Source organism: Notamacropus eugenii, chromosome 2 (assembly GCF_028372415.1).
Source record: "Notamacropus eugenii isolate mMacEug1 chromosome 2, mMacEug1.pri_v2, whole genome shotgun sequence".
Taxonomy (NCBI): domain Eukaryota; kingdom Metazoa; phylum Chordata; class Mammalia; order Diprotodontia; family Macropodidae; genus Notamacropus; species Notamacropus eugenii.
Window position 1 is genome coordinate 256348833 of NC_092873.1, and position 22147 is coordinate 256370979.

The 22147-nt window shown below is 35.4% G+C and overlaps 1 protein-coding gene across 1 annotated transcript in view; it reads right to left on the minus strand.

Moving 5' to 3' along the window:
- PRKN (parkin RBR E3 ubiquitin protein ligase) overlaps nucleotides 1-22147 on the minus strand; it is a 1884374-nt gene that overhangs the window by 1498815 nt on the left and 363412 nt on the right. Inside the window, exon 2 of the mRNA XM_072637710.1 lies at nucleotides 7398-7561. Coding sequence (XP_072493811.1) covers nucleotides 7398-7561 — 164 coding nt within the window. The remainder of the gene's footprint in view (nucleotides 1-7397; nucleotides 7562-22147) is intronic.

Here is a 22147-nt window from a genome sequence, read left to right on the forward strand (position 1 = left end):
TTAGTTCCTGAATCTGGGTTCAAGTTCGACTGCTGATACATATTAACTCTGTGAATTTGGGTAAGTCATTTAACCTCTAAATGCATTAAAAGGAAAATGGTTTAAGACAATGAAACTGCATAGAAAGTCTTAAACTGCATTGGTAAAGCAATTTCCTCATTCAGGTAGTTCCCTATACCAAGGAAATCAGAGATTTTGTTCTGTTCTTATTTGTCTATGAAACACATTTTTACATTTTATATTACAATACAAAAGTCCATCATAAATATGATGTATTGGGGGTTGGTCAACTATAGCAACTACCAAAGGGAATCACTGATTTGCCCATTTTCTCTGAGTTTTGTGGAACTCCATGAAGTATTAGTGAAAATGACCAGGGGAAGTAAAGGTAACCTCTTCACCATTTTGAGTGTATAAAGTTTCAGTCTCATATAAGCTCAAAGAAGATAACTTTCCCCCCAGTCATTTATCCATGGCAATCCTCAAAGATGTTTCATAAGTCCACAGGGGCACCAAAATGTCAAGTCTTCCTTTCAACAGAGAAATTACATTTCTGAAGGTTTTGAATTATGCAAAGAGGTAAGTAATTCGGGGTACTTTTATGACTGACTCATATAAATACACAGACACAAACAGATTAAATTCTCTGGCTCTTTGAAATGTGAACTCATTCTATGTAGATGATTCTCCTCCATTAATTCTGTGTGGTGCTTACCAGCTCCTCTGCTAATGCATCAGTTCTTTAGAGGAATATAGGAGTGAAATTCATTTACATTTACTTAAATAAATGAGATCAGCAATGAGTTTCATAGAAAGACTATATTTCAAAAGAATCTTGCTTTTTATTCACTGTTATTCAAGGGTGTTATTTATAGAATTGTTTTCTCATAAACAAACATGGCAGGAAAGGACTGAAAGTGTAAGTATGATGGCACTTAACCTCACTTTTCTAGTGTCCTGAATCAAAAGGAAAATAGCATTCCAGATGAGCCATGATCCAATGATAAATTCAGTTATCATTGTTTCAAGGTCATATCTAAACAGCCACTCTTACAACAATTTTCCTATACTGTGAAAAGCTGAGTGACAAGGAAGTGGGTGGCACTTATTTCTTACAATCAGGGTCAATATGAACCTCCCATTCACTTCCACAGATAAAGATGCAGCATTCTAAAGTTAAATAGAAAACACCTGTGCTAGAAACTACATGTAACATTTATGAACAGGAGGACCATTTGGCAATATTTTATCTTGTGAATCATGGAGTAAAAAAGCATCTCATTGATAGTCTGTCTATGGAAAGAGAATAGTGGATTTGCAGTATCCATTCTATAGGGCACAGGATTTAGAGGGTTGTCGATGCCTAATTTCAGTTCTGCACAGCAATGATTTGTAATTTTAAACTGTGTTAGGGGTGTTCTAATGGTTTAGAATGGCTAAACCTAATAATCTGTAAGGGGACAATATTTTAATAATACTATGCACTGATGTAATTTTTGTATTGTAATTATTGTGATATGTAGCCTTCAGGATGAGGAAAGACAAATCATTTTCACAAGTAAAGAAATTTATCATTTGAGATGGGAAAGGGAATCAATTGACCTTCTATTTCAGGACAAGGAAAAGTTCTTCAGTCTCTATTGACCCTCAGGTATGAGAATCAGTATGTTGTTGGGAAGATGGAGGCATGCTCATCTGAATGAAGAGATTCAAAATGACAGTGCTAGCGTGGCTAGGAAAAGCAGTTATGTAATGAGGATATCCAGACGTGGCACTGGAGTCTGGGCTAATTTGGCTAGCCTGCTTGAGTCATAGAATATAGAAAACAGATGGAGGAGGACACATGTATCAAGGCTGAGAAAGGCCCAAAGATCCAGATGACAAAATGTGCATCACAGGAACAGCCAAGACAGAGAAATCAGTAAAGAAGCTGTAAGTAGATTTCATTGAGGTCAATTCACAAACATTTCAAAGAAAAAATGACAACAAAAGCCCTGAAAACAAGGATGGGGGTGGGCAGTTAGGTAGCTTTGGGGTCTAGACACAAGAATAATGTCTTGTTAGGAATTGAAGTATATATATATAGGTGGAGAGACAAAAGATTTTCCTAAGCCTTGTGCAGAATGTTACAGATGAAGCAGTCTAAGGTGACCCAAGAAAGGGGCACAAGTAGTGAAGTCTCTGACCAGGTACAGACTGCTGTAGGTCATAATAAGCTTGGTTAGTCTTTGAAGACACCAACATCATCCATTACATTCTGGGCCATCGCCAATTGTCCTGACTTTTGTCTTGTCACTGGATTTTGATGACAGTGGAAGAGAGAGTGAGGCTGACAACATTGTGCTACTCTGCCTCACATAATTCAATTCATTCATGAGTCAAGACACCCTGTGATGTCTTTGATCCTTTTAGAAATCAAAGGACAAACAATAACAAAAAGTTTCATTTCAGTCATAGATAAAAACAACAACCCTTTTGAATACAGTTTAATAATTTTTGTGTTCATCAAAGTACTCAGAGAATCTTCATAAAGTCCCTGTGTAGTTTTAAAATTCTCAAACCTGAACAACGTAGATTGTAGGTAGGATAAAAATGATTTGCATTATATCTATATAGAGTTAACCCCACTGATATTATGGATTTTATTTTATAAGGAATAGGACACAAGTTACATGCATATCTACAGAAGCTAGTTTTTCATTTGTCCTAGGCTTTAAAGAAGAACATAAGCTGGATTACGAGGAGCCAGGAGACGATGCCACATTAGGAGTGACTAGGAAAAAAAAGGTTGTTTAATCTGTAAACTCAGTGGGTGGAGCATTTGTCTTCATATATTTGATGTGTTGTCATGTAGAAGACAGGTCAGGTTTGGTACACTGGGCCTCATAGGGCAGATCTAAACCCAATAGGTAGAACTCACAGAAAGGCAGATTTCCCCTCTATATAAGGAGGGGAAAAAACTTCCTTAGAATTACAGCCATCAGAAAATTGGAATGAACCACCTCTCAAGGTAGTAAATTTTCCTTCACTGGAAGTATATGAGCAAAGCAAAAGTTGGATTACCAATTATTTAGGTAGGTGTGTGCGTGTGTGTGCGTGTGTGTGTATGTGTGTGCGTGTGTGTGTGTGTGTGTGTGTGTGTGTGTGATATTTCTGTACAGGTCTGTTTGGAATAATTGGCCTTCCAATGAACTTGAAGATTTAGTACTTCCTTTCAAATGTGAAATGTAGATTATTTAAAATTTGAAAAATTTGATTTGAAATATCAGTTACATATTATTTCTCTGATTTCTCCAACCTCTGTTAGTAAAATTTAAAAGCACATAAAGACTTTATGTATTTTTTAGTCTCAGGTTTTACAATACAAACAACCTGGAAGAAAGGAGTAGACATTAGTTTATTCTACTCCTGCACATCTCTTTGTATAATAGATGAATTCCTGGACACTCCAATGTAAATGGGTATCCATTGGTTTTAGATAGGAAAGTTAGAACTTTAAGGAAGTTTAGAGGTAAATCTTTTTCAAAAGAAAAAAAATTCCTGGAAAATGACTTCCTAAACTTTCTAAATTTTAAAGTTCATATCTTTTTTTTAACATAGGAAAACATCCATTTTGACAGTTCTATTATTATACCCAAATTCATATAACAAGGATATTTCCATGCCATGGCATTCACCCTCATACTGCTGCTATAGCTAAATAAAACTTGTACAGTTGAAATCACCTATAATACATGCATTTGTACATCCCCAGGCATTTTCATATTTTTACAATATGAATGGTTAATTAATGGAATCTACCTTTTTTCTTCTTCAAAATATCATATAAATGATTTGATGGTTTGAGCAAAGAACAAGTAATCATTTCGAGCAGTCCTAAGAGGCATGAGTGTATGTATATGCTACACTCAGCTCATGAGAAGTGACTGTTAAGCTTCCAATGTGAACATTTACACGTTGGAAATCAGGAAATACTACAAGGGTTTGATTAATTGTTTTGTTAATTGTGTAGCTTAAAAAACTATGGATAAAACCCTAATGATGCACATGAAACCTAAAAATGTACAGAATACATATTTTCCTCCAGAGCCAGTTATTAAACATTTACCAACATGTCCCTTCTAAGAACTCTCTCATGCTCACTAACTTGAGTAACATGTCAAGAAGCACTATTTACAAAAATCTGGTAAAAACCCAACCATCAACATTTTAAAAAACCTGTCAAATATTAACAACATTTGACATTTTATTCAAATAAAGGTACCGTAGAAAAGGCCCAAGACAAAGAGCAATACTCCCTAATTCTCCCATTGGAGCCTTTCTTCATATTTTTGATTATGTACAAATACTGACTATTCAAATAATTTGCTTTAGCAAAGGGAAATTAATTAACAATACAAAGTGCCCCTTTTAATTAAACAACAGATTCATTTGTTAATAAAGTTTGAAAAAATGCAGCAATTCTGGTTCCCTTTGAGTATGATAAAAACAGATTCTATGTGCAGCATCACTTTTTCTTAAAAATCTATAGTTTTAAAATAAAAGTAACAAAAATGTGTTCAAGTCTCCAAAGCCCAAAATGACTTCCTTTTTCTTAGAAGTGAAAAGAGCTATATTTTACTCATGTTCAACATAATACTCAGTGAACATTTTTAATTGTTTTACAACTGTCTATAAACAATTCTATAATATATAATCCTATTAGCAAAAACTGAATTTCTTTTTAAAATCTGGACCTTATATACTGAGTGTACCAAAATACTTAACTGCAGTTTTAAGCTAAACTACAGCCTATATGTAGATGAGGGAGCTGAAGGTTCCTAGATTATTTGTTTCCCACCACTTCAAAGTAACATAGTAATTCTATAAAAATTTGGTTGCTGCCTTTTTCTTTTCAGAGCCCATAAAAGTATTCTTAGGTTTCCTTTTCTGCAATCATCCAATATTGTTCTAGCAAGTCTCTTAAAACAACTCAATTTATAGCCTTTGACTTTCCCTAAATTTATTAGTCTACAAGGAGGATAGTCAAATACATTAAAAATCTGCCCAATTTGATATGGTATATCTAAAGTAAATATGGTATGTTATGGTATATCTAAGGGGGAAAGAAACTTTAAAAAAATCCAGAAAGCAACTGAAATGTTGTGTTAGACTGAAAGTGAAACTGGAGTTGAGATTTCTACTGAAATCATACCATAAAAAATTCAGAACTCTACAGTACCTAATATAGTAATATCTAACCATTTTAGGTATACATTATACACTTGCTTTGAATACTGAATCACACACTGGGAGAAATGAATGGGATGATTTTTTTTCAAATACTTCAGAATACTGTTACACATTTTAGGATGCTAAATCTGTGGGGATAAGGAAGTTGAAGCAGATCTGTAAAAAGGGCTTCATAGTATCTACCTCCCAACACTGTTGTGAGGATCAAATTAGATAATATTTGTAAAGTGCTTAAAACGGTGGCTGGCTCATAGAAAGTACCCTGTAAAAATGCTAGCTATAATGCTGATGTGATAAAAATGTCTACAATAATGGTTCTAAGAATTTAAAAAATACTTTAGAATGCTCCAATGTGGGTTCAAGTGGCTTGTTATCCCCTTACATATCTTCTGGAACTATTTTGATTCTGTTGTTTAAATTTTATGTTTCTGAGACACTCTTACTCTCAAAACAGTCTCAATCTTTTTCATTTAAGATTACCAAGGCAGTCATTATACTATACATTAATAGCCTGGATCTCCCCCAACTTTCTTCTTATGCCAAAGAAGTTTCTTTAGTCTCCCTCAGAGTACATGTTTGCATACTGATCCAACTTTCTAGAAACTTTTTTTTTAAGGGAGTAAAATAGTCCCATGTTTTAGTGGGGGAAATATTCTTAAATTAATAATATATGTTTGTGCATTCCAAATCAAATTACCAGGATCTATGAAGATTCAAGTATGTTAAGACAAAACTAGCTGATGACTATTTTACGTCATTAGCCTAAACAGGGTTTTATATCCACTCTACAAGAAGTTGACAATTACTAACACTTGAAAAATCTGGCTACAGAAAACAATTGGCTTTAGGTGGTTATTTTATGATCAACTGGTTGGAAAGGAAAGGTCTTTATATTTAAGGGCTTAGCACATATAGAAAAAAAAAGCATTTTTAAGTCAACTGGGTAAAAATACATGCAACGCTGTGGTGTGTTTTTTTTTAAGCACATGCACTTTCCCGGAGAGAAACAAATTGCCAAAAAGCTAAGCACAGCAGTTTGTGCACAATGAATATGTACATCTACAGTAGCAGCAGGAGAGACAACAAAGAATGACAGGAATGATTTGCATTTCTATAGTTTATTTTGTGTACCCTAACTCCCTAAAGCATCTTACAAAGCAATAAATATCATAAGTGAGAAGAGGCAATGACAGGATATCAATACAAGGAGTGCTTGTGCAGCCAGGCACAGCAACCCTTCTGTGTTCAGCAGCATCCTCCTCCCCATCACCCCCCAACAGCTGTAAACATGAGTGTCAATTAATCTGTGCTGGTTAAGAAAGAAAAAGGAGAAAAAAAGGAGGAAGGAGGGGCTCAACCACCTGCAGAATGCATTTAGGCTCTAAAGCTTTTAACACCATCGACTATTTACCAATCTCTAAGTCTCCCTCAAAGTGATCTTTGTGTTTCAGATAACCAAATGTTCCTATGACCCAAGCCACAGGACTAACAAGACTGTTTTTCAATGCCATGGGAAGAGAGTGGGCATCACACTGATGAAAACCTAGGTTCCTCTCTTTTCATGCTTCCTGTAACGAATCCCAAGAAATAATGGAACTTGAAGAGGTGAAATTCACAAACAAATCTGGCTGTGCCTAATCTCCCTTGTCCCACCTGAATTTAGACCATGAGGATCTCAAGTCTCATTGGCTGTGGTGAATAATTTCCCTAACAAGTTCTCCACTCATAAAATGGGCCTGTCACTATCCTCCAGGGGTCACAATTGGGTTACAAATTCCACGTGATGGTGCCTGAGCAGCCTGATTTGGAACAATTTATTCACATCCTTCTTCATTAAGATTCAAATGGAATAAGTAAGGTAGAAATTGAACAGACACAGAAATTGTGCATAGCTTGCTCCTGTAGTCAGTAAACATTTATTCACTAAGCTCAGCTCATGTATTCTCTCTCACTCATATTCATTCTTCCTATCCTTCCTGCTTGCTGTTTTAATGCATAATTAAGAAGGTCAGAATTAATGAAGCAGTGTGGAGTAAAGTTCAAGGAATCCCCAGGCACTATTTATTCTATTAGATCTCAGGCATCAATGTCAGATTGGCAGCATGAGAGGCAGGAGCCATGGGGCTGCCAGCATCCCAGCAACAAATCCACAAGGGGAGACTTACCTGCAGTGTCAAGTCATTCCCAAGCTCCTTCCCTGCAAAAATCACATGCAACTGGTCAGCTGGAACCCCCTGTCGCTTAGCAACCACCTCCTTGAGCTGGAAGATGCTGGTGTCTGCATCGACCTCCACTGGGAAACCATGACTGGAGTTGAACCTAACAAACACTGGCCAAGAAATTAGAAGGGAGAAAAAAAAGTGAGCATTTTCCCCAAAATAGTTTTTAGTAAGAATCATTTCTAAAATCCTGATCCCCAACCCAATGGTATTATGTGTCCTTCACTTTCAAATTGAACTTTAATGATACACTAGATCATAAAAGAGAATCTCAACATGAGATTTCTCCTTCCTATTATTAATCAGTGACCTTAGAATCAAAATTGTATGCTCCTTTTTACATTCAATATAGAAAATGACTGGGCCAAGCATAACACCTGAGATGAATTTTTGGACCATCACTAGGTTATTAAATGAATCTTGAACTTGGCACAGATGTACAAACTCACATACACCCATTCAATATGGCAAAGACAATTGTGTCTTTAACATCATGATTCTCACAATTCATTTGAATTCCTATTATTCATAATAAAATCAATGTTTTTTATTCAACAAACTGTAAATGTCAAAAATACAGCCCCTCATCAAGCCTTTCTCAGAATAATATCAAATGGAGTAACTGCATGGATTTTATTGTTGAACAAATAAAAAGCGTTGCTAATGATAGACTGGAATTCAGGAAGGTAACCAGAGTACTGCAAACTCTTTTTCTTTACTCAAAATCTAGGCTTATCTCCCATAAATACTCCACTTTCTTTACTGGCCAATCAAACTTGGCTGATCACTTTTTCAAGCAAAAATCATACTTTCTTGATGCCATGGATCCTCTCTCCATTAATTTTAACAGCTTATTGGTTTGTCTTTTATAATCTGTTTTGACTACAGTCACACTCATGCCAGATTAGTGTGAAATTGGGGCAGTATTCTTTTAAAAAATATTCTGAGTTGGGGGAGGCACAGGCAATATGGCAGAGTAAGTAAGCAGCTGAGCTCTCCTAACATTTCTCTCCAAGCAACTTTAAAATATTGCCTTAAACTGAATTCTGAAGCGGTAGAGCCAACAAGATCAGGGTGGACATTTTTCTAGCCCAAGACAATTTAGAAGATTGAAAGAAAGATTTGTGACATAGGGATGTAAGGTGACCCAGAGCCCACATGGACAAAACACCAGTGGTGAGACTAAGTGGTTGTGACAGAAGCAGCAGCAGTTTCAGGAGCTCTCAAGCCAGAGTGGGATCTAGGAACTTGACAGAAAGAGAAAATGGAGGACCCTGTGCTAGCACTAGATGTAGGACCAGACACTCTCTTCTGGGTCATAGGTCTAGGAAAGAGAGGAGCACTTTCAGTCAAGAGGGAAAAGGAGCCCTGGGGTTCAGTATGAATTGCAATCTCAAGGGATCAGAAACCCTTCCTGGGTAAGGACCATAGTGCAGACTAGGTGATCAGTGACCACACTTTACCACAGATCATACCACTTTGGAAGCACAAAGTCAAAACAAATGACCTGGAAAATAGATGAAGCAGAGATAATTTAAGAATGACTTGAATACCTGAAAGCCATGATCAAAGAAAGAGCCTAGGCATCATAATTCAAGAAATTATCAATGAAAACTGATCCCAAATCCTTTTGGGGTAAGGAACCTCCCCCAGGTTCCCCATCCATGTAACCAAAGGGTAAAATAGAAATGGAGAGAATCCACCAATCACCATCTGAAAGAGATCCCAAAATGAAAATTCCCAGGAATTTCATCAATAAAATTAAACTGTTTACTTTTCCACATGGGAAGATGATAAATGTAACTTAAAAGCACTTTATCATTACTCAGGTAGTTTAAAGGATTCTGCACAGAAAGAGGGTATAGGAATGAGTTGATTATGTTGGGATAATACAAAAATACACAGATAAGAAGGGGGAAAGGAGAGAAATAATGGGGTAAGTTATCTCATTTAAAGGAGGCATACAAGGAAAATCTTTTACAATGCAGGAGAAAATGGTAGGAGAAGTAATGCCTGAATCTCATTCACATCTTAATGGTTCTTAAGAGGAAAATATATATATAAATACATCCTCATCTGGGAATAGAAATCTATGTTACCCAACAGGGACATAGGAGGAGAAATGGACAAAGGAAAGGGAGGGCATATAAAAGAAGGCAGTGATGAGAGGCAACACAGACTTTACAGGAAAAACAGGATAAAAAGAGAGAGAAAAGGATAAACAGAAGAAAATAAGATGGAGGGAGATGAACAGGTGGTCATCATAACTGTGAATGTGAATGGGATGAACTTACCCATAAAACAGAAGCAGATAGAAGAATGGATTACAAACCAGAATCCAACAATATCTTTATAAAAACACATTTCACAGAGAAAGACAAACAAGAGTTAAAACAAGAGGTTGGAGCACAATCTATTATGCTTTTTTTTTTGCAACACAGGTAATATTGGAATATGTTTTGCTTGACTTCACATATAAAATTCATATCACCTTGTGTCTTCTCAAAGAGTGGGAGAGGAAGAGAATTTTTAACTCAAAATTTTAAAAAAATAATGTTAATATATATATGTATATGCATATATTTTTCTCCTGACCTTTCCTTTGCAAGCTGTATGTTTGAGAAAGACAGTTGCTATCTTCATTTGTGTATTAGAAGATATGAGATGATTTGCAAATACTGGAGTTCTTCATGTTACCCTTTCCATTGGGTATCCTACTGAAGTAATTCATCCTTCAAGATGTAGTTCAAATGTCTTTTCTTCCTTTTTCACCCCAGATAAAAATGATGTTTCCTTCCTCTGAATTCCTATAGCACTGCTTTTTAATCTTTCTTATTAAAAAAATTCACATTCTTCTACTTAGTATTACAGATATCTGAATATATTTCCTATTTTCCTTACTAGACTGGAAACTGTGAGGGAAGCAACTGAGTAGTATTATACTTGTATTCTTTACAATGCCTAGATTAGTGCCTTGCATAAGTTACTTTAAAAAGATTGGCCATTTCATTTACTTTCACTAATACAATCTTAGTGCATTAAAAATCTCCTAAATTGCTAACCCTAACCCCTGTTTCTCATTAGAAGACTCTAGGTACTAACCTCCGTGTCTCACAAAAAAACTCCCACAAAGAATCAATAATCTTGATAAGTCAATAGCTCCGTAAGCCAAGGAACCCCATTCTAAAGGGTAAATATGTTTTCTTTAACTCCTGTCCTCTACGTCAGAGCTCCACACAGAGGAATCAAATTGGCAGATGGGGCTCTCAAATCTATATTGGTGGCAATTGACAATTCTAAGGAAAAGACTGAGTTAAGATGATTAATTTCTTTATAATTTTTGTGAGACACAAAGTGACATAGTAGATAGAAAGGGGCCTCAAAGCCAGGTAATGTCTGTTCAAAGTGTACCACTAACATACTGGTTGTGTGACACCAGACAAGATACTTAACTTCTTCACAGTGTGAGCTTTTTGGTAAGACTTTTAGCTGCAGAGAAGGTATTTTGCATTCACAGATTATACTCTTCAACTGGACTTTCATAGACAATTGAAATTATAGGTCTAGTCGCCATCCCTTTGGGAGGAGACTCAGCCTTTGTAAAAACTAAAGATTTAAACAAGAGAAGCCATATAACAGAAAGGATCTGAGGGGAATCATATTTTCCAGCTTTGACAAAAAAAGAGAGAGCCTTGGTGACTCAGCCTGGATCAGCTATGAAAGAATGAAAATAATAAATTGTGGAAGAGATCATCCCACCCTGCTTTAATGCAATGTAAATATAGACTTCAAGAGACATAATGCAATTGTAATACAAAATACAAATTGTAAAACACTGACACTAGGGGAGATATGAAAAGAAATAAATTCAGGGAAGTGGCAGTGGTCATGGTGGTAGGAAAAGTGGTTTGAAAATCTCTCTCTTCTTTTTATAGTTGGGTCATCCACCATGACTAAGTAGAAGACAGTACCAAAAATGTTAGAAATAGGGGTTTGAAAGATGTGCATTCAAAAATAATGGATAAGTGAATGATGAAGAAAGAAGTTCTGATCTCATATGTCAGCTGAAAAAAATACCTCTTCCCATTCCCACCATAACAAAACCTTCTCTTCTTGCATACATATATCCTCCTTATGCAACTGCACATATTCCCACTATTTTAAATTATTTTCACAGAGAATCACAGGTTCTCAGATTTGGGAGAATCTCAGAATTCATGTAGTCCAACTCATATCTAAAGAAGAATCTCCTCTCCAACATCCCTAACAAGTGATCATATAAGTGGTGATAAAGGGAAATGCAGTCAGGTAACAGAGAGCTGGACCTGGAATCAGAAACATCTGAATTCACAGCCAGCCTCAGCCACTGAGTGACTGTTAATCTAGGTGCAAGTCACTTAAACACTGCCTCAGTTTCCTTATCTGTAAAATAGAAGCTATCTCCCCAGGTTGTCATAAAGATAAAATGAGATAATATTAATAAAGTGATTTGCAATCTACATACTATAGACTACCTATCACCACCATCACCATCATCATCATCACTACATTACATCCTGAGACAGCCTATTCTACTTGTGAACGGCTGTAATTGTTAAAACAAGTTGTTTTCTTCTATTGAGTTTAAATAGGACTTTCTTTATACTCTATCCACTGCTTCCTAGTTATGGCCTCTATGACCAAGGCAGACAAGTAATATTCTTTTTCCCCACAGTAGCCAATGAAACCCTTGAAGCATGTGTTCTTTAATTCCTTTCCTCCGTTCTTATAACCAATAATCGTATTTTCTGGTTTCTAGTTCCCCCTCACCACCCAGAATGATCTTCATCTAGCTCATACTCTTTCCAAAATGTCATGCCTAAAAAAAATTAGGGTGTTCCTGATATAGTCTAGCTACTGTGGGTACAGTGGGAACAACCTCCCTTGTTATGGATACTGTGCTTTTCTAAATGTGGATAGAGAGCTGAACTTGAAGTAAGGAAGACTTAAGTGTATATGCTGCCCTAGATTCTTACCATGTTATCCTGGGTAAGTTGTTCAACCCTCTGTCAGCCTTGATTTCCTCATCTATACAATGTAGATAATAATAGTGCCTAAATTATAAAGTTGCCATAAGGATTAAATGAGGTAACATACGCAAAGCACTTTGAAAACCTTAAATTGCTATATAAATGCTAGATTTTGCTAGACAGCTATAAATGTAGCCTGAAATCCTATAAACTACCTTGGCTACCATCTTTGTTGTGAACCTACAATGAATTTAAAGTCCCTCAGATCTTTTGGAAGTAGTCTTCTCTAAAACCCTTATTCCTACCTTTGCAAATTTATGTCCATCAATATAAAGGGAAAATCACTCTAGCAGAAGTGCTTGGCATAGTGCCTGGCACAGAGTGGGCACTGACTGACTAGTCCCTCTAAATGGAGCTTTACACAGGGCTGTTTATTTTTTTTAAAGTAGTGGAGTATGAAATCAGCTAAAATAGAACATAGTAGAAATCAGCTTTCTTGATCTTGAGATCAACCTAGTAAAAAGGAGCTGACAGTATTGCATAAATGTCATGTTTCTTTGACAACTTTGATGCCAAAAAAGGAATTCCTTACTATGTCCTCCTCACATATTATATTTTTGTTATCAGAAACAATGATACCTCAGTATGTTGAAAATCAATTCAAAACTCGAAGAGTTTCTCATCTAGTTTCTGCTACTAATTTTTTTATAACGCTGAATAGTATCTCTTTTTCTTTTTTCTTTCTGCATACACTGGAGGTAAGTGTTATAATAGAAAAATTGCCTTTGGAAGCACAAGGCCTGAGTTAAACTCCTGATTGTCTGATTCACTGGTAATATAACCATGGACAATCACCTAAACTCTCATCCCTAATTTCTCATCTGTAAAAAGAGGAAGGAGGACAGGATGGACAAAATGATATCTAATTTGTCCTTCCCATTCAAACACTATGTCAGACTTCTGATGTTAACCTTTTCCTTTTGAATAATTTTTTTAATGGGATGTTCAACCTGTGAAGGAAAACTACTTTTCATTTCCTTGAAGACTGTGAAAATGGAATTGGAGAGAAAAGGATGCTTCTGATTATAAAACTATTGCTAACTAAACACTCTACCTAGACAGGTTCCTCAAAGAGGGGGTATGTTGGCAAGGAGAGGTATGGCACTAAATGATTTATAGGTATACCAGGTAAGACTTCGAACTCTAACATTAGATACTGAAGTCTAATATCAGGTTGGAAATGCTAATGAGAAAGAATCCCTACTATAATGGCTTAAAATAATTAGTAAATAAGCACTGTTCATGCTAATGATACCAATAAATTTCTAAAAAAACACATGCAGAGCATCTTGCTGTCATTATATTTACCCCATCCAACCATTCTACAGCTTTTTCAACTGGAGAATTTGTTCTACTACATTTGCTCTACTACATAAAACAAAAATGAAAAAAAAAAGCACTTAAGCTCATGAAGCTACATCTGGATAGACTGATCATTCTGATCTAGCGTTCAGTCTGCAAGTGGCTGGTATATATTCTTGATAGAAAATTTCACTGTCCTTTACGTTTTGATAAACAAAGTGTTTATCAAATGAATGTGTGCTTTCTACCATAATTAGAATACACCCTGCTAGGAAACAGCAGGAAATAAAATGACAAAACCAACAACTAATAAACCATCAATTGGGTGCTGGAAAAAGAGAACAATGAGAAATGGCAACAAGACAGAGAAAAGGAAAGGAAGAAAAAGCTACCAAAATGAGAACCATGTATACTCAGAACAGATGGCACAGATGGCAGAACAACAGCAAGACCCAGAAACTTGACATATTTTACCAACATGGAAACAATTTGGATACAAGGAAGAACTAATGTCAGGGACAAATGCATCTCAATAATGAAAACCATTACAAAATACCAATTACTTATGAAAATGGTGTAAGTGATATAGATGTATATAATGATGTCACCATACATTCAAAAGAAGAAAATGAAAAATGTGTCAAAAAACCCAGAGTGTGATCTTAACCAAAGACCATAAGGTAGTTTTCAGATAAGAAACTGTGAGTTAAAACGTAAAAAAAGGATCAGTTCTAAATCTGGGTTATATTTACTGTTACTAAAATTCAAATAGTTTTTTAAATAGAAAATGGCAAAAACAAAAGAAGTCAGATACTCTCCATAATTTTAATAAAGATATGAGAAAAAAATCACTTGGGTCTTGTATCAGCTAATTTTCTTCTGAGAGTCAAGTTACAGGAATTTCATTAAAAGGACAAGAATTCTAAAGTGACTGAAAAATATATAGGAGGATGTAAAGGAACACTGTACTTTCAGAACATTCTAGATGAGCAAAATTTTTTTTCAACATTTTTTAACATTCATTTAAAAAAATTTGAGTTTGAAATTTTCTCCCTTTCTCCCCTCCTTTGAAAAAGCAAGCGATTTGATATGGATCACACATATGCAGTGGTGCAAAACACTTCCATATTAGCCATATTAAAAACTTCAGACAAAAAGAGATAAGAAAAATAAAGAAAAATTTTAAAAGTATATTTCAGTCTGCAATCTGACTCCATCATTTCTTTCTCTGGAAGTGGATGGAATTTTTCATTTTTATGTTTCATTCATTTCACTTTTATACTAGTGAATCTTCTAGAACAAGGGTAAGGAAGCTATGGCCTCAAGCCCACATATAGCCCTCTAGGTCCTCAAGCGTGGCCCTTTGACTGAATCCAACCTTCACAGAACTAATTCCCTTAATAAAAATATTGTTCTGTAAATCTTGGACTCAGTCAAAAGGCTACACCCAAGGACCTAGAAGACTACATGTGGCCTCAAGATTGCAAGTTCATCATCACTGTTCTAGAGCATATAACAGAATCAGGCTTGTAACGTGATTGCAAAAATTTAAATTGATGGGCACATTTTGGATATCTCAGTGAGGTAGTGTGGAGTCTGATAACTTACCTAAATTAGTTTCAGGCTGACTGGAAGGGGAGAAACATGAAAATGAGGGAAAAGCAAAGTGAACATTCAATATTTCATAATACTAATTCATGTTCAAGACCCAAAGATTCAGGAGAAAACTGTATAAATATATAGGAGGATGGAACCCTCTGAGCCCATTCAAGTCACCTTAAGGAGAATTATGGTAAAGAAGTTAGTTTTCCCAGAAATCATGCATAGCTGAGTTCTTGGATTGACTGGCATTATTGATAAAAGGGAAATATTCTCAATTAAGATTCACTGCCACTTGTTAACATCACAAGCAGGAACACTAGTTTTGAAGATGAGATCAGCTACGAGGATCAGTAGGTAAGACCAGTAGCTTCAAATATAACCAATTAAACTAATATAACATACATTTTTGCTTTTAACTGAAAAATTACCTAGATAAGATTCATAATAAAAAGTGATACTTGAATATATTTAAGCATCTGTGTTTTTCTGTAGTAATGTTAAAGTTTTTTTAACATTTATTTTTTCTCAATTACATGTAAACAAAACTTTTTAGCATTTTTTATTTTGAGTTCCAAGTTTTCTCTCTTCCTCTCTTCCTCAATCTCTCCTTGAGAAAGTAAGAAATTTGTTATAGATGGCACATGGACTATCATGCAAAGCATTTCTATATTAGCCATGTTGAAAAAGAAAGCAAAGGCCTAAAAAAAATCCAAGAATAATAAAGTAAAAAAGGAAGTATCCTCAATCTGCATTCAGACTTCGTCACTCTTTCTCTGAAGATGGAGAGTATTTTCATCATCAGTCCTTCAGAATTTTCTTGGATCATTGTATTGCTGAGAAAAGTAAGTCATTAACAGTTGATCATCATACACTATGGCTTCTACTATGTACAATATTCTCCTGGTTCTGTTCATTTCATTTTGCATAAGTTCTTGTATGTCTTCGCAGGTTTTTCTGAAATCGTCCTGCTCATCATTTCTTAAAGCACAATGATATTCCATCATAATAATATACCACAAGTTGTTTAACCATTCCCCAACTGAGGGGCAGCTTCTCAATTTCCAATTGTTCGCTGCTGTCAATATTTATGCATATACTGGCCCTTTTCTTATTTCTTTGGTACAGATCAAACAGACATATTGCTGAATGGTAGTGCTATGGTTTTTGATGGTCGCATGTAGAAATATCCTCCATTTCTTTTGTCATGCTTAATCATCATTCTACCTGAACTTTGCAGACTTAAGTATTATAGAAATCTGAGCTATCAACTATTATTAATGTAAGAATAACAATAATTATTATGATTTAGGTGGGAAATAGACTAAATCACTGGAGCACAGATTTAGAGCAGGAAGGGATCTCCAAGGCTATTGGGTCTAATTCCTCCCCCCATGCCTCATTTGTGGAGGAGATTGAAGCTAGGGATGTTAAAAGACCTGTCCAAGATCACACAGGGAGTCAAAACCAAAGGCAGGATGTGATACCTAGATCCTCTCACTTCAGATGACCTCTGAAGGCTTTTTAACTCGAATATTCTATAATCCTAAAATTTTTCCAGCTATGTCTGAAAGTACCTATATTGCATTTCTCCTCACAGACAATCCTCAGTTTCCTTTATTTCTAAAAACAGTCAAACTACTTTCTTCTGACTCTGGAACAAATATAAAATCTGTATGTCACTGTATCAAAACATTGCCATTTCACAATTAAGAAAAGGAATGACATGTTTATACTTAACCAAAAGTGCTATCTAAAATGATCTTTTAAATGTTTGCTAATAAAGACTTGGACTAGTTTAGAGAACCTTACCTTTTGAAATTCTCTACAAATGTGTATGTGAATTAGAAATGAGAATAAAATAGGAGCAAATGCCCTTTTTTAAAGTATACTTACATTTAAAAATATTTTAATACTTATTTTTAAAAATAACTACTGCTCATATTGAGCACTGGGAAAGTATGGCTAGACAGAAGTTTATGGATTATAGATCCATGCATCTCAGTGGACTAAAAGTACAGTTATGCATGACACTGTACTAATTAAGTTGTATTAATAGAAAGAAGGTCTAGAATAGGAGAAGTGACAGAACTAGAGCATCCTGACTTGGTTAGATCACAAACAAAAATACCTGACATTTATATGGTTCCTTAATGTTTACAAAGTGCTTTCTCTACATTGCCTCATCTGATCCTCAACAACTTATAAGCTAGGCACCACAAATATTAATATCCCCATTGTATAGAGGAAGAAGCAAAACTTCATGGAAGTTAAGTGATCTGCCCCTGGCTGCACAACTACTAAACTCAAAACCAAATCCTTTCAGACTCCAAGTCTATTGACCTCAGTTCCCTGCTACTGAATCATTCCATCAAGTTTCAAGAAGTACGTTTTACAAACCTTAAGCTGCAGTAAAAATGCAAGTTATTCTAGATGTTACATTTGAGAAGCACATTTACAAGTTATTTCATGCTTTACACTTGAAAACTATGTTAAAGAATAAAAATTTAAAAATACAAGTATATAACATGGCAACCAACAGAATGAGATTATAAAGAACCATGACTGGTATTGAAAGATAAAACTAGTGATGTGTAACCTACAAGAGAGAAGACTAGGGTTGCTTGGAGTAAGGAAATGAGTGGTATCTTTTGTAGTCTAAAGAGCTGTACCAACGAATAGATACTGACCTTACTTGACTTGGTTGCAGAGGTTACAACTGGTAATAATGGGCACAAATCATAGGGAAAATGATATATTTTCAGCATAAGGAAGAAATTCTTAATGACTAGAGATAACAAAAACTTAAAAAGAATGAGTTCTCTTTAAAGGTGGTGAAAGTTTTGTCAGTGGTACACAAATAGAGGTTAGATGGCTGTTTGTTAATTGTTTCAACCAGTTTTTTAGTTTATTCTCTAGGTATGCCATCAAATCATCGGCAGAAAGTGGAGATCTGCAGAGTCATAGTTCTGTTTCCTCATTGCCTTTTCTTGATTCCTTCAATTTCTTTTTCTTATTTTACTGCTATAAAGCTAGCATTTCTGGGACGATATTGTACAAAAATGGTGCTAATGGATATCCTTATATAGGGACACGAAACTTTTGAGAATTAGTGAGCTCAGACCGCATGGATATACACACACTTATATACATATGCAATATATATACACATATATGTGTATATACACATGTGTGTAAGCATATAACTCTAATATATATACATACACACTCATATATTTATAAATAAAATCCTCAAGGTATAAATACAGCATTAATTGCATCATCCAGTATGTCATGCATCTGCAGTAGACATTATAATGACTCCACAGAAGAGAATAATAAGATGATGCTTGAGCACTCATTCTTTCAAGTAAATATGTTTTTCTATACCAGGGTTCAATAAACCTGGAGGGCAATTAATGAGCTAGCTCAAATTAGCAAAGGAAAACAAAGATGGTTGAAAGGAAATATTCTTCTTGGGGCCCTTAATTCTTTCCAGTCTTGCTCTAGTGAATTTTAACTATAAAAGAATCACTGCATCATCACCCATTATGATCTGTATGTGATTCAGATCCCAAGGATACATAAATTCTTAAAAAGATCTCTGAAATAAATTAAGGTATTTATTTTTCTTGGAAAGATGCAATGAATGAAGTGTGTATTTTTGCTCAAAAGAAAAGAAGTAGGGAGGAAACATACAAAGACAGTTTGGAATGTACATAGTTCATTTTTTAAAACAGACAGCACCAAGAAACTTTGAATAACCATGAGGGCTTCTAAAATTCATTTTACATTTCATTTGAAAGATGTAAACAAGGTGACATCAACACCACTCTTGGGCATGATTCAGCCATGACTCAGAGCACAACATGTCACCTACTGTTAAGTCAAAATTGTTTACTGAAGCAGCAATAAGAACTCTTCCTTGGAATTCCATATTAAATAAAATTTTTCCACATTAAATATATTTTCAGTGCTGTTCAGCAACTTAATAAAGCTTGTGGATGAGTAAAGGGCAGAGAAATTGGGTGTATGAGGTGAAAAGCAAAATAGAAATTGCAGTTGGTAGCTGTACAGCTAATTTGATCATCATAAAAAGCTAAAGAGGACAATTCAGTGAATTTTGGCACCTGAATTACCTAGGCTGGCTGTCTCCATTGATCACATTAACTCAGTAAGTGTCAAATCATGGCTTCACTTCATGATTTTTAGACACAACTTCAGCATGAATAAGCTGCCTGTAAATATGCAAATATCAGAACCTTTAGCCTTGACCTTAAGACATGTACACATTTACTAAAACTTCGATACACATAATATGCTTGCTTACCCACTGGTAATATAAGGAGCTCTCATTTCCCTGGCTGTTAAAAAGAGGCAGAAAAAAGGACTGTAACTAAGGAAATATTTTTTAAAAACTGGCCAAAAAACTCCTTTAGCCAATGACTGAACTTTTTTTTCCTCTAAATGGCTTAACTTTTCCTTTGGGTAAAGTATTAAATAACCAGTTAAATGGAAAACAATAAATAGGCCTGAATTCACTCTGTTATTTATCAGAAGAGAATAGATAAAGTAGGATTCTCTTTAAAGAAAAGGCAGCCTTCTCTCTCTGATGATTTGCTGAAGGAAATAATTAGATGTCAACGGTGGAACTTTCTTTTTGGAGTCAATAATAAAAAAAAATTATTTTTTTCTGAATATATTTGACAGGCCCTGGTGAGTTATAGCAATCCAGATGAGAAGTAGGTAAAACTAAAATGGTAAAAAATGAAAATACGTTGTTGTTCAGTCATGTCCATCTCCTTGTGACTTTTTTGAGGATTTTCCTGGCAAAATAACTGGTGTGGTTTACCACGTCCTTTCCCAGCTCATTTTTCAAATGAGGAAACCAACAGGCTTAAGTGACTTAACCAGGGTCACACTCTATCCACTGCTCCAGCTAGCTGCCCAATATTATCATATGTCCAAGTATATAACAAACAGTGTAATAAGAGAAACGGATAGCAACCATACTACAGAAATAATAAGATGCTGATAATTTTTTAGAAATCCTTTGAATGTTTTTTAACTTTTATTTTATTGTGAGATACTATGGTCCCAGGGTACATGGGTGGTACACTGCATAGAGTGCCAAGCCTGGAGTCAAGAAGATTCATCTTCCTGAGTTCAAATCCACGCATAAGCACTTATAAGCTATGTGACAGTGGGAAAGTCACTTAACCCTCTTTGCCTTAGTCTCTTCATCTGTAAAATGAGCTGGAGAAGGAAATGGCAAACTACTCCAGTATCTTTACCAAGAAAACCCCAAATGGGGTCATGAAGAATTGGACACAACTGAAAACATCTGAACAACAACAATAATCCAAGGTGAGAGGTCTGGACCTGAAGTCATAAAGATAGGTGGTGATTTGACATTTACTAGCTGTGTGACCACAGGCAAGTCAATATATCTTCTAAACCTCTTTCCTTATCTGCAAGGGGGAGAGTTAGTCATACCTTACCTTCAAAGTTGTTATGAGGATCGAATGAATTGGTGTGTACAAAAACCTCAAAGTCTAACATAATTGTCAACTATTCATATTCCTGTTGTTGTAATTTTAAATTGAAGACTGGAATGTATAAGTTTCAAGAAAATAAAGACTGTGGCATATATTTCTTTGTCATTCCCTGCTTAGAACAATGCTGCACACACTTGAAACACTTAAAAATGTTCCTTGAAGGTGAAGAACTGAAATTACTGGATTCTACTTCTGTACCTTTTTCCCTCTTCTCCTCTCAGAAAACTCATTAATTCTGTGAAACAGTAGAAAGTCTAGTCATCTTTCCTTTTTAGGCTTGGTCTATGGTCTCCAGTTGGGGAAGGGACCAGAAATGTGCTATGAGTGCAACCCAGAATAATAACACACACATATATGGATGCAAATAAATAAATATTGGCTCTCTCTCATTTCATGACATCTAACTGGAACTGGAGAGATGTTAGCATCAAGTCAACACAATGAAATGTGCATGTATGGAGGGGTAGGCTGAATATTACTACTTAGTGACAGGAAATAAAGCTCCCTCTTACATAAAAAGTGAGGAAGTGAAGGTAAATATTTCTTCCTCCACCACCATTCAGTGAAAGAAGATAGACCATGATGTAAGCTGAAGAACACATGGTAGTATTACATTGTGGCAACAACTTCTATCCTTTCTGATGTTCTTTTCAGATCTATTGAGTTTTGGTAGCATCGTAAACAGCTCTTAATTTGATCTAGTACCTAACAAGATACAAATATGATATATTAACTTCCGAGAAATAGAGCAGAAAGCATTATTGTTTCTTTATTCTTATCATATCCTGATAGGGAAAGAGGAGTCAATCTGGGGGGAAGAAAGAGGGTATTTTAAAGGGCACTAGAAAGCAAAGACTAGAAGCTTGTGGTCATTCGATGTTGCAATGAAAACAATGAATTTTTTTCAGTGAGTCTTCCTCATGTCTGTGCAAAGGAAGATCTTCATATATGATCAATGACGGCAGGTACATTGAGTCAGGCCATCATGGGAAGAGATATTATATAGGCCATACGTCAAAGAGATGGACCTGTCTTACAGATTCTATGCCATCGAGGCATAGAAGTAAAAGCTTGTCAGAATTAGGCAATGGTCTGCTTATTCAAACAGAAACTGGAATAGTGAGAAGAATTTCATCAATTCAGTTATTGGCAGACACTTGCTCCTAAG